General features: G+C 36.5%; 1 protein-coding gene across 28 annotated transcripts in view; it reads left to right on the top strand.

Moving 5' to 3' along the window:
- Positions 1-13,988, top strand: part of MEF2C (myocyte enhancer factor 2C) — a 155,095-nt gene extending 141,107 nt beyond the window's left edge. For 20 of the 28 annotated variants that reach the window (XM_039543985.1, XM_039544002.1, XM_039544000.1 and 17 more), the window contains 3 exons: positions 156-291; positions 4,548-4,580; positions 9,311-13,988. In XM_039543985.1, the coding sequence (XP_039399919.1) occupies positions 156-291; positions 4,548-4,580; positions 9,311-9,632 (491 nt within the window). In that variant the 3' untranslated portion in view covers positions 9,633-13,988. Of the gene's footprint in view, positions 1-155; positions 292-4,547; positions 4,581-5,557; positions 5,607-9,310 lie in introns of those variants that run through there. The other 8 variants (XM_039544006.1, XM_039544004.1, XM_039544005.1 and 5 more) reach the window with 3 other exon arrangements.
- The last annotated feature ends 611 nt before the right edge of the window (positions 13,989-14,599 follow it).

Here is a 14,599-nt window from a genome sequence, read left to right as displayed (position 1 = left end):
AGGCTCCAGTTTTGTTTCTGCAATTTAATACCACTGGCATAATTAAGATAAAAAAGCTTATTATATTATGTATGTAAATTTAAATTATGGTGCTACTTATTGTTTAATTATTTTCCACTTAATTTAGCTATTGTCTGTTCCGTTTTCATATCTAGAATACTCACTGAGTAGTGCAGACTTATCATCTCTCTCTGGGTTTAACACAGCCAGTGCTCTTCATCTTGGTTCAGTAACTGGCTGGCAACAGCAGCACCTACATAACATGCCACCATCTGCCCTCAGTCAATTGGGGTAAGCAATATTCCTTAGATTATCCTATCATTTTACATTACTTAATGCTGGTTTGCATGAGAAACAATGGCTTCTATAACCCAATTAATCCCAAATCATAAATGAGATAACATATCAACAAAAGTCTACTATGTGAACAGCTCCACTTTCAAAATCCAAAACTTGAAAATTGGTATTGCATCAGAAGCTTGGCAGGTAGCTAAACTACAGTCTTCTATTTCCTAGCACTTTCTCAGTGTTGTAGGAAAGTGTACTGTTGTTTATCTAATCCTTCATTTGTCTAAATGATATTTAATTTCCAACACAGAAGGACAAAACAATACACTCATAATTGTGCTTCTTTTGCTTTTTGTTTCCCTTAAGCTTTTTGATTCCCTGTAGTTCAGTGCACACTTTTAAAGTAAAATTTGCAAATTTTACATATTTTAAAATCACTGATAAATAAGAATGGCATAATGATTTGACCTGAGATGAATCCATAACCTTGCTGATAATCACATAATTCCATCTGCTCAGCTGTGACTTGCAAGTTTCATTTATTTGGAACTGCTTTATAGAAGTATAACATAATTGTGACTAAGAATCTGGCAGCAGATAAACCTAATTTTGGTTTGCCAGTGTCTAAGAGAATATGTATTTGTGCCCTCTAGTGGCATTTTCAAGATATTTCTCCAGTGGATGTGAAGCCTACAATAAAACAGTCCTGTATGGTTTAAATATTTTATAAAATGTGAAATTCATACGAGAAAAACAACCTTATTCATTTAACAAACAAACAAAACTATTGGCTAATTGAAATAAACTTTAAGGGCCTGATTTTCAGAGATGCTGAACTCCTACAAATCCTAGTGAGCCAGGTCCTAGGTGTATGCTGGCACTGCAAACATTATAGCTGAAGATATGGCCAGACATGCTTGAATTGGAAGTTGTTCATTGAGAAAAGTACAAATTAAAATTGACTGAATATATAAACTAGTAAAGTTTTAGTTCACTGGCATTTGAAAGCATCAAATCAACCTTTTTCAAAAAGACAAATGTTACACATAAGCTTTAATTTTTTTGCAAGACTGCTGCCATATTCTGAAAGTATTTAGCGTTGTAAATGTGGTTTAAACTTCAAAATTCTCTTTGTAATTTTTTGACCTCTTGTGTGCCATTGGCTTGGGTTTTTAGAGGAATAGCTAAACAAAGGTTTAGGAGAAATATATACTTTTTGAATACCATTTCTGTAAAAAAAAGTTACACAGTTACATATATTAACTGCATAAACACATACAACCAAAAATGTGCAGATTTAGAAAAAATTGTTGTAATACATCTTCATTATTCCTTCCTTATTGCTTTTCTTTTTGAGGCATGTACTGTTTTGGGGCAAACATGTTAACTGTACATCTAGGGATATAGAATCACAAAGAAATTGAAAACTCACATGTTAGCTATCAATGTATAACTTACTGTAAAGCTGATTGTTTTCAATGGTTTACCATAATAAGACTATTTGATTAACCAAACAAAGTATAAATTAAATCCTAAACTAACAGCATGCCTTTTTAGATATGTCACACATCATCATGTGTTTCTAATTCATATCACAAAAAAGTTGAAAATTAATGGCTGTGCCTAGTGGAATGTGTTTTGGGCTTCCGGTTTTAAAATTATTTTTTCAGTGATTTTCAAGTGAAGTTAGTACTATGAAAACTGCTTCATTGACAGCCCCAGAGGAGTCTTCCACTTATGCAGAAAATAAGCATGATTTCTTTGTTTTATTTTGTATATTGAGATTTATATACAAAAGCACCTTTCCTAAGCTTTGGCTGATTTAACAATTTCTTTAAAATGCACAATTCAAACACAAATTTATAAGAACAAACCCAGCCCAAAATGAGCAGAAGAATCAGCTAACTAGAACTTCCAAAAATATAAAGAAATGCCCCACTCTCTGTAAGAACCCCAGATACCCAAACCCCTCAGCCATTCTCAGAAATTTGAGCAAACCGACTGAAAATGTGGTTGACCTGCCTCCAAATTCCTATACTATACTAGCTGAGGGAGGTGAGTTACAAGGGATGCAAAGGTAGGGGAAATAGGTTAATATGTTCACAACTAATACATTTATTTGGAGGGACTTAAGAAAACAGTGAATGTGTGTTTTCTGTTAACAAGCTTTGGGAAAGACCTATGATGTGCCTCTGACAGAGCAGTTAATAGGGAAGACATGCAGATTCTCCAGGGGGCTCGATCACCAGTGCCTATACCAGTACAAAGCAGTTCATGTTCCACTCCACATGGCACAGGAGCATAGGTAGTATTACAGCTTGTCCCAGGTGGCCTGGGTCCCCATGAATCTGTGCTCCACAACAGCTGCTATTTTGGCAGCATTGTCTGAACAGGCTCTAAGACAAGTGCAGAAGAACCACTGCTCTTTATCTTGGTCCAGTCACTGACTAGCAACAATACTAGTGCCCATGTTCCTGAGCAGTCTTGGGGGATAATTTCTAAGGACATCATAGTAGTACAGACCCCATGTCTGTTCAGTTTGGGGCTTTTTTTTTTCTTTTCTTTTTTTTTACCAGCTCTATAGCTGATCGAAAAAAATTACATTTTACATGAAAAGGTGTTCTTCTTTTTGACACCTCTCCTCTATGAACTACCTATTTTTAATTGATCAACAAAAGCCATGAGGAGTTGGTCACTACTGACCTGAAGTGGGTTTGAGCTCTAACCTACAAGTGAAAGGTTCTGTATCCAATTGCCAATTTCTTGATCCACATGACTTCCCTACATGGCATACATTCTTCCATGTCCATAATTATCAATCTAAGACAGCACATTTTCTGCTTTGAATGTTAGCTACAGGCAAAAGAATGGGTTTCATAAATAAAAATGCAGACTTAAATACTCAACCACAATATTTATTCAAAATAAATTTTTATATAGACAGTTATTTATATAACAGTGGAAGTGTCTCCAATCTTTTCTCAACCCTATGGAACAAAGAATTGGCTCAGATCCATAAGCTTGCTCCAGGATTCTTGACTAACAGACTAAATAGTTAGTAGTTATAACTGTAAATTCTCAAGGTCTTGGTTAATATCCACTGCTAAACCCTAGAGACCCTCACCCACACATATGTACAAATAAATGTATTCTGTGTCAAGGAGGAAAGCAAAACCAGAGACAAAGCCCTGGGGTGCGGGGCATGCCATCTTTCCCACTCCATGAAAATCTGTGTTGTCAAGGGCCATTGGTCATAGATTCACCACTAATACCCATGCCTCTTCCCAAACCCACCCTGACTCAAATTCCAACTGGAGGTTAGAACAGATGGAGACCCATACAGAATATACGTCACTGGCATACAAAGTCAATTTGCAGATTCCTTTCATCCTGACATTTCCTAGCCCCTTCACAGAAGAGCCATGCTAACTCTACTTCCTAATGAACCATCCATACCCAAAGAGGGAATCGTATTTGCCCCAGCTGATGTACATCAAATAATCTCTGTGTGCCACTCATATTGATTTAAATGTGAATTGAGGTTTAATATTTCAGGTATATTTCCTTTATTATTCCTATGAAATTAAATGTTTTCTGTGCAATGTATGAAAAAAGATGACCACATTAATGTCAGTGTGAGTGGATTATAAGAACATAAGAACGGCCATACTGGGTCAAACCAATGGTCCACTTAGCCCAGTATCCTGTCCTCTGACATCAGCCAGTGCCAGATGCTTCAGAGGCAATGAACAGAACAGGACAATTATCAAGTGATCCATCCCCTGTCATCTAGTCCCAGCTTCTGGAAATCAGAGGTTTAGGGACATCCAGAGCATGGGCCTGCATCCTTGACCATCTTGACTAATAACCTTCGATGGATCTGTCCTCAATAAACTTAGTTAATTCTTTTTGAACCTGGTTAGACTTTAGGCCTTCACAGCATTCCCTGTCAATGAGTTCCATGGGTTGACTGCATGTTGTGTGAAGAAGTACTTCTTTATGGTTGTTTTAAACCTGCTGCCTATTAATTTTATTGGGTGACCACTGGATCTTGTGTTATGTGAGGGGGTGAACAACACTTACTTTTTTTCACTTTCTCCATAGCAGTCACAATTTTATAGACTCTGTTATATGCTCCCTTAGTCTCTTTTCTAATTTGAACAGTCCCAGTCTTTTTAATCTCTCCTCATATGGAAGATATTCCACTCATTTTTGTTTACCCTTCTTTATACTTTTGACAATTTTAATGTCTTTTTTAGATGTGTCGACCAGAACTGCATGCAGTATTCAAGGTACTATGAATTTATATAGTGGCATTTTATTTTCTGCCTTATTATCTGTCCCTTTTGTAATGGTTTCTAACACTGTTAGCTTTTTTGACTGCCACTAGACACTGAGCAGATGTTTTCAGAGAACAATGACTCCAAGATCTTTGTCTTGAGTGATAACAGCTAACTAAAACCCTATCATTTTGTGTGTATATTTGGGATTATGTTTTTCAGTGTGCATTACTTTGCATTTATCAACACAGAAATTCATCTGCAATTGTTTTGACCAGTCACCCAGTTTTGTGAGATCCATTTGTAATGCTTTGCAGTCAGCTTTGGACTTAACTATCATGAGTAGTTTTGTATTGTCTGCAAACTTTGCCACCTCACTGTTTACTCCTTTCCCCAGATCATTTATGAATATGTTAATGAGCACAGGTTCCAATACAGATCCTTGGGGGACCACTCTATTTATCTCTCTCCACTGTGAAAACTGACCACTTATTCCTACCCTTTACTTTGTATCTTTTAACCAGTTACTAATCCATAAGAGGACCTTCCCTCTTATCCCATGGCTGCTTACAAGCCATTGGTGAAGGACCTTGTCAAAGGTTTTCTGAAAGTCCAAGGACACTATATTGACTGATTTCATTGTGGTAGCCGTGTTACTCTGTATCGGCAAAAACAATGAGGAGTACGTGTGGCACCTTATAGACTAATAAATTTAACTCACCCATGTCCACATGTTTGTTGACACCCTCAAAGAATTCTAATAGATTGGTGAGGCATGATTTCCATTTACAAAAGCCTTATTGACTCTTCGTCAACATGCTGTGTTTATCTGTGTGCCTGATAATTCAGCTCTTTTCTATAGTTTTAACCAATTTTCTGATATTATCTGACAAATAATTAATGTTTAGTAATTATATAGAAGTCTTTAAAATTAAATCATTTTCTTTTGCCCTTTGGATTTTCTACATTAAACCCCATTTATGTTTCAGGGAGGTTGCTGTGTTGTTCAAAAGGCAAAGATAATATTAGCCTGGGTCTATATAATGCATTTTATATGAAGGTAAAATAAGCATTTGTGTAAAATAGATATTGATATTTGCTCCATTAACATGTAAAGGCAAAACCAGGTATTAGAATCCCATTAATAATTTGGATTTAATAGGGAAAAGCACCTGTGTCCTACCCTTTTATAATGAAGAAATCAGATCAGTCCTTCATATAGCTGCAGTCTCCCACCTTGCATTCTAAGTCTTACTCACACTTGCAATGTATACCCGTGCATAGTGGGCTATCATCACTTATAATGAACCACATCAACTTATGACTCTCAAAGTTTTGGCTAATGAAAACTAAAGAGGCAAGTTATCACACTGGTTCCTGAACCTCTGTACCAAGAATAACGCACATTAGATTGCAATAATGCCAGCTGTATTTCTCAAGAGTTGCACTCATCCTACCTGTCTTTCAGAAATAAGGTGACCAGATGGGACAATCCTGATATTTGGAGCTTTTCTTATATAGGCTTCCATTATCCCCATCCTGTCCCAATTTTTCATACTTTCTATCTGGTCACCCTGTTCAGAAACTTGCTGCCTCTGGAGACTGTAATATATAATATAGTACAGAGTATGTAAAGAGATACAGATCAGTGTGTTTCATCAAATCATGTGAGAAAATTTCACTGATATACTTGCCTTACGCTGGATTGAAGAATTATATTCCTGTGTTTTAAAAGTGTCCCAATCTCTACAGAGCTATATATCAAGGGTCTATATCACAGGCAGTCCCAAATCAAATCTCCAGGTCCCAACACCCGATACGTTGAGTAATTTCAGATTCAGAGCCAAGTTTTGTATCCACAGCCACCTCTAGTCTAAAACATTTATTAAACTGCCAGCCTACTATCCCAGGCAAAGCCCGAACCTCTCCTAAGGGGATACAAGATTAAATCCATAGGAAAATGAAAAAAATCAGGAGTATATTTTTATTTCTTGTTGGATTTTTTTCATCAAGGTCTCAGCAAAAGTAGAATATTTCACTGAGTAAGTAGAAACGATCACGTCTGAAATTAACAAACAGTTCTCTCCACACATTTAAAACATACTTCCAAAATACAACAGAGTACCCTGTTTGCCTTCAGAATGTATTTGGGAGTGCATGAGGAAAGGAATTGTACACCTCACTGCACTTTTTAAAACATTTGCATCAATGAGCCCTGCAATATGCTATGGGGAGAGTACAGTAGCAAATTTTGACAAACTGTTCTAAATGAATGCAGGGTAGATGAAAGCAATCGTTGTTGGAGCACTTTGTTCTGTCTTTGTTGTCTAACAATAGCCATCCATTATTAAACATTGTGACAATTAGTGATAAAAGCGTTTGATATAATTTCAGTAGAGAAGTCAAATCGTTTGAAGTATAAATCTGCCAAAATGAGACAAAATACTGTTTTGCCTAACATCTACTGTAACTGGAGTTACAGTAGATGTTGCATAAGTAAACCCCCCCCCCCAATATTCCCTCACTCTTAAAACCCTTGAAATTATGTGTTTGAGGACACTAACTTCAGCCTGTTTTATGGTTCTTAATTGGAACCATGCCTCAGAATATAATAAGAATAAAGATACTTTTGAGATATGTATAATAAAAAAAGGAAATTCAGTTTTGGCCAGTAGGTGGTGCTTTTGTACAAAACATTCTACAAAGGCAAGTGGCATCGTTTCTCCCTTATTTTAGAATAATGAACATTTTTCCTATTTTCTCTCGCTCCCACACATTACAGCTTCCCGCTGCCTCTAAACTGCGCACACAAATATACAAACAAAAAATCAAGTTAGAATAAGCATTTAGCATACTCTCTTTCTTTCTTTCTTTCTTCTCTTAACAATAACACAGTAAGAACTATAATTTTTGTTGGTATTTATGACACTCTTTGTTTGAGTTGGGTGTGCCCACATGCAAAGCAATATATTCCCCTGACATCCTCAATTACATTTCAACTAAAAGTCTCTGGTAGCTTATTGATCAAAAGACACAAATAATATTTTGAATTTAGAATTCTTAAATCTATAGCATAGATTAATACATCAAATCCTAACCTGCCTAGGATAATTTTTTAATATTAATACCTTTCAAGGTTCAGCTAATTTGAAGTCTTCATTTTCGAAGTTAAAAAACGTACATAGTCTGCATTATCTAGTATATTGCTACTCATCAGTGTGAATGATGGTGATGCTTTTGTGCATCTGAACTAATCTGATTGAGCTCAACAGAAACTCCTTGCTTCCCCTGTCACCACCTGTGCATGCATGCGTACATGTATGCATATGGATCAGTAACTGGTTAAGACAGGAGACAAATGGTAGAAATAAATGGTCAGTTTTCACAGTGGAAAGAGGTAAATAGTGAGGTCCCCCAAGGATCTGTACTGAGTCCAGTGCTGTTCAACATATTCATAAATGATCTAGAAAAAGGGATAAACAGCGTGGCAAAATTTGCAGACGATACAAAATTACTCAAGACAGTTAAGTCCAAAGCTGACTGCGAAGAGTTACAAAGAGATCACACAAAACAGTGACTGGGCAACAAAATGGAAGATGAAATTCAGTGTTGATGAATGCAAAAGAAATTCACATTGGAAAACATAATCCTAACTATACATGCAAAATGATGGCGTTTAAATTAGCTGTTACCACTCAGAAAGCGTCATCATGGATAGTTCTCTGAAAACATCCACTCCATGTGCAGCAGCAGTCATAAAAGCTAACAGAATAGGAACCATTAAGAAAGGGATAGATAATAAGACAGAAAATGTCATAATGACTCTATATAAATCCATTTTATTTTATTTCCACACCTTCAGTACTGCATGCAGTTCTAGTCGACCCATCTCGACTATATATTATAGTTGGGAAAAGACAGTGCACCTTTGAAAAGAGAAGAGTAAGGGGGATATGATAGACCTCTATAAAATCATGACTGGTGTGGACAAAGTGAATAGGAAAGTGTTATTTACCCCTTCATATTACAAGAACCTGGGATCATCTAATGAAATTAATAGGCAGGTTTAAAACAAATGTAAAGAAGTACTTCTTTACATAATGCACAGTGAATCTGTGGAACTTGTTAACAGGGGATGTTGTGAAGGCCAGAAGTATAATTGGGTTAAAAAAAGAATTAGCTAAATTCATGGAGGATAGGTCCATCAATGGTGATTAGCCAAGATGGGCAGAGATGCAACCCCATGCTCTGGGTATCCCTAAACCTCTGACTACCAGACACTGGGACTGGATGACAAGATGGATCACTCGATAATTGCCCTTTTCTGTTCATTCCCTCTGAAGCATCTGGCACTGACCACTGCCATAAGACAGGACACTTGGCTAGATGGACCATTAGTCTGACCCAGTAATGCCATTCTTATGTTCTAATGTTCATCAGTTATAAAGAAAACTCTAGTGGTTTCAACAGTGCAAAGGCTCAGCATCCAAAATGTATCAAACACTTACAAAAAAAATAGAATTTCTTGATAGGGTATACCATAGAGCCATTCAAGAGGGTCATGTCTGTTGTGATGCCTCTTTCACTGGGTCTCAATATTTCTTAGAGAATATTCCTCACATTCCTGGCATGCACTGTTATCCATAAGAGTCTTTAAACTTTTTGTTTTGGGCAACTGTTTGTACGTTTCTGGGGGCTCCATGCCTCCTCAGTCTGTAACTGGGTTTCCTTTCCTCCTACAGAGCTTGCACTAGCACTCATTTATCTCAGAGTACAAATCTCTCCCTGCCTTCTACTCAAAGCCTCAACATCAAGTCAGAACCTGTTTCTCCTCCTAGAGACCGTACCACCACACCCTCGAGATACCCACAGCACACGCGCCACGAGGCGGGGAGATCTCCTGTTGACAGCTTGAGCAGCTGTAGCAGCTCATATGATGGAAGCGACCGAGAGGATCATCGGAACGAATTCCACTCCCCCATTGGACTCACCAGACCTTCGCCGGACGAAAGGGAAAGCCCCTCTGTCAAGCGCATGCGGCTCTCTGAAGGATGGGCAACATGATAATATTATTACCTATTAGTTTTTTTCTTGCAGTGTGTGTGTGCTATACCTTAATGGGGGTGGGGGGGTCGATATGCATTATATGTGCCGTGTGTGGAAAAAAAAAAGTCAGGTACTCTGTTTTGTAAAAGTACTTTTAAATTGCCTCAGTGATACAGTATAAAGATAAACAGAAATGCTGAGATAAGCTTAGCACTTGAGTTGTACAACAGAACACTTGTACAAAATAGATTTTAAGGCTAACTTCTTTTCACTGTTGTGCTCCCTTGCAAAATGTATGTTACAATAGATAGTGTCATGTTGCAGGTTCAACGTTATTTACATGTAAATAGACAAAAGGAAACATTTGCCAGAAAGTGGCAGACTTTACTGAGAGAGAAAGCAGCTGTTATGCAACATATAGAAAATGTACAGATGTTTTGACAGACCCAGCAATGGGTGGCCATGAAGAAATGTTAGAAAGAGTCTGGGTCACCTACCATACCTAAAATGCTCACAAACATGCAGGCATATCATTGGAGTATGGCACTCAGTTAAAAGGATCAAAGACATGTAAAAGAGGACCATACTTGTAAAAATGTTGTGTTTGAGGGCTAACATATTTAATTTTTAAAATTCTGGGTCTGCATTACTTATTAAATAAAAAATAGAAAAATATGTACATTACATTTTGCTTATTTTCATATTAAAAAGTAAGACAGAGTTTGCAAAGCATTTGTGGCTTTTTGTAGTTTCCTTAAGCCAAAATGTGTGTTTTTTTCCTTGATAGCTTCGCTAATATTTTAAACAGTCCTGAAGAAAACAAACAGAGGACTTTTTGTATAGAAAGCACTACCCTAAGCCATGAAGAACTCCATGCTTTGCTAACCAAGATAACTGTTTTCTCTTTGCAGAAGTTTTGTTTTTGAAATGTGTATTTCTAATTATATAAAATATTAAGAATCTTTTAAAAAAATCTGTGAAATTAACATGCTTGTGTATAGCTTTCTAATATATATAATTATGGTAATAGCAAAAGTTTTTGTTATCTTAATAGTGGGGGGGTTATATTTGTGCAGTTGCACATTTAAGTAACTATTTTCTTTTGGTTTTCTTTTACTCTGCATACATTTTACAGATTTAAAGTCAGCTGTCAAAAAACTAATCTATAAAAGGTTAGAATTTACCCAAGATGTAACAACCTAAATCATTTTAATACAATATTTACAAATCATTGGGTGAACTGAGATCCATTGTATATACTGATTAGTTCTTTCATGCTGTTTTGTGCATTGTATCAAGTTCAGGGCCCTGATATTACTTATGTCCTGCGTATCTTGTAGTTTTCCACAATTAAATGACAAAGTGGCATAACTTGGCCATTTCTCATAAATTAAATGAAGCTGATATTCTGTCTGCTAGAATTGGATGTGCATCTCTTAAGGCTGCCAGGTAATTAAGTGGAGGTGAAGAGCTCCACAAGTAGTGGAGAAAGAAGTCAAAAGTGAGGAGTTGGCACATAAACACAAGTTACAGAATTTTAGAAATCTTAGAGAGATTTGGGTGGTCAATAAAAGAAGCATTCAAAAGCAGATTTATCTTGTACAACCAATACTTAGCCAACAGGTCACCATCATTCTCGCAGCCCTTATTGGTCACATTATCACACAGAGGGAATATTGTTGAACAATGTCTCCTGTGTATTTCACCCAAACAGGTTTTGCATGGAGCATCCACCATTTTCTCCTACCATATATTTTTCTTTAATTAAAATTGTGTAGACAGAAAGAATATCCCATTCATTTTCGTTCCTCTTTGTCGCTCATGTACTATTACAGGAAAATGGTAGAATACAGGATTTTTAGTTCAGCATTTATGTTGGGTGGGATTTGTTGGCTTTTTTTTTTTTTTGCGCAATTCCCCATTAGGATTTTAGTGCCATTGTACAACTGATAATGTTTCTTCTTTTCAAGAGTAGTTCTGTCTCCCACTTAGATGCATTGACACAGTAGAGAATCTAGCTGCAATAGCTGTCTAAGTATTAACACGGAGAGGTTATGTTACGGGAAACATACCTTCTATTTCCCATCTATACATGCAGTTGCTGTGCACTGCTCATTGATAAAGTCTACTTCTCTGTGGTAGCAAATGGTGTATAGTGTACATTGTGCATCATGACTTGGGCTCTTCCTTTATATGCAACCTGACTACAAGTGCACATTGGTCATGCAAAGGCTAGTGCATTGCTACGTATTTTGGATGCTCTCTAAGCAGAACATGTTGCTACTGCAGCCATCCTGTCTCGTAGAACAATCTGTGGAATCAGAAAAAAGATACGTGTGCATAACAAAAAGTGAGATTAGCGCCCATAATCAGTTTTTTAAAACACAAAACTCTTTTTCAAAATACATTTCTTCACCTTAAAATGAATCTATTCTCAGTCTGAGATTTTTAAAGTTTAATGTGTCTAAAATATGCAAATATATCACAAATGTACCTTGCCATTTCAAAAAACTGAGGCTTATGAATATTGTTAGTAGTAACTTGTCAATGGGGGCAGGGGAGTCAGTCTATTGAAATATGAAGAATAGCCATATTAATAGTTTACCTTACAATTTGCCTCAGCAACACAAGAAAAAGGAAATTTGAGATTCTAAGACAGTAGTGGTATAACATACATTACCTTAAGTAACTAGCAGAAAGTAGCATGAAAGGTATTGCCGTGGCAATTTTTAGTAATTCTAACCATGGTTTTATACAAACACAAATCAAATCACATGAATACGGATGCCAGTCGTCCCTTTTGTTCCTGCTACTGAGCTCAATGAAAGTATAGTGGCAAGATAGTGGGGGAATAATACATATTTGTAAACTGATCTAATTAAAAGAAGCACAACTTTGATTGTGAAGTAACTTTCTGTAAACTATAACTGTCTACTTTTACCTGTTCCTTTATCTGTAACTTACCATGTATTGTGTTGCAAAGGTAATTTGGGATTATCGTGTGAGTCCTTTGTATTTAAGGAGTTTGGGGCAGAGCCCTAAAAGAGTATTAACATTTACTTTACATTAATCCATGCTATATAATGTTTTAGGCAACATTCTTAATTGCAAGTTCAAATACCTTAAGTGGCATTTTGTACATCTCCAAATATTGTTGTAGCTAAACTAATCCTTCTTTAAAAAGGTGTTTTCAGTTAGCCCAGTTGCTGGCAACAATGATATGATATACACAGTTGCACAATCTGTATATTGTATGCATTGTTGCCTTTCACAATGGAGCTGTTATCATTTCACTGTTTTTCAAAAGTTGTGTTTTATAACAAAATGGCTTATATTTTTCCCAAAAGTGGAATTTAATCGTTTTTAATGAATAATATAAAAATATTTGTTCTCAGATCTTTTTCAGGTAAAGCTAAAGTAAGAATAAAACAACTCAATATACTGTTTTCAAGAATGTCAATCCTTTTGTATTGTATGTATTATCCTATATACCCATCTTTTAACTATAGACGTACCAATGCTGTTTTATTTTCTTTTTCCTCTTCTTCTCTTAGAAAGTAAACGCTTTGTAATTTTTAAAAGCCACTTGAAACCTCAATAAAGGCTGTTGCCTAAACATGGCATACTTCATCTGTTCCTGTTTATGCCATCTGCTGTGATGTCGTCACTTATATGGCATTAATTTCCTGCCACTACAGATCTCTTGAAGGACTGATGGAACATTGGTGTCTGTTAGAATGCTTCAGACTGTAGATGTAATCAAAGGCTTTTGTTAATATATTTTAACCAAAGATGTGGAGCAATCCAAGCTTTGAGCCACACCTTCTGCTCAAAATTCTCCATTTGATTATTTTCGTAATCAGGTGTTGCATTTTCCCTTCCCTGCTCATACCTCAGACTGATCCATACCTCAGTTTGATTCAAAGAGGTCAGTTCAACGACAAATAAAAAAATGCATTACCTGTGTCCTTTGTGGAGTAAATAATGTAAAATCTGAGTTACTTTAGGCATTATACTTGGATTGCTTCAGATGGTTTGTTGTATCCTTTTTGTTTCCTGCTTCTTCTTTTTCTGGGGATTTGTTTCCATTAAACAATGGTAATTAAAAAGTAAGCTTGTAAATGGGGGGCATATACAAGTATTTGCAACAAGTATTAAAATAGAGGCTCACAGCGGCATAAGCTGGACTTTGTCGCCACTAGATGACAAGATGTTATAACTAAGTTAAACTACATCTGTGTATCTCAAGGGACTTAATTCAGCTGTCTGTAGTGAACAAAAATGGGAAAAATACACAAGTTTCTCCTGCTGGAAATAAGGTATAATTTGTATTTTGCAGACAAATCAGTAAAGTTACTGGCTTTCTTAGTGATACCGTGTCTGTGGTGCATTTTTTAGTAACTACATAATGCTATTGTAGTACTTTTAAAAGCAACACTGCAACAAACAAGTGCAGCTGTTGTCAGTGGTCTCTATATTTGATTCCTACATGGGGTAAACTGTTAATTACAAATCTATATGTTTATAGGGGCCTCTTCACCACAGTATCTCAGGGTCTCACGAATGTGAAATTATCATCCCCCTGCCTTTACAGACAGGAATCTGAAGCAGAGAGAGAGATTACAAGCCAGATTCTGATACCTCATTTGGGGTGAAATCCTGTCCTATTGAAGTCAGCGTGACCTGGAGTTCACCCACTGAGTATAATTCCTTACTCTGCATTTGTCCTTTTGATTTCAATGAGACCACTCATGGAGTTGGTGCTTTTTTTAGTGTGTATAAGGTTATCTGAATTTTGCCCCCTAAATGACTTGCCCAAGATCAAATCACTCAGGTCTCTTGAGTGCTAGCCCAGTGTTTTAGTGACAAGACCATCCTCTACATGAAGTGCACTTTTTTTTTTTTTTGCTTAACATATTTCCTGGGTGACATTCTTTTAACAGTTGTGGCAGGCGGAAGGAAGAGTAACCCATTTATTGCTGCGG

The sequence above is a fragment of the Mauremys reevesii genome, linkage group 6 (assembly GCF_016161935.1).
Source record: "Mauremys reevesii isolate NIE-2019 linkage group 6, ASM1616193v1, whole genome shotgun sequence".
Lineage (NCBI taxonomy): Eukaryota > Metazoa > Chordata > Testudines > Geoemydidae > Mauremys > Mauremys reevesii.
Note: the sequence above shows the minus strand (reverse complement) of the source record. Positions and strands in the feature narration are given on the sequence as shown.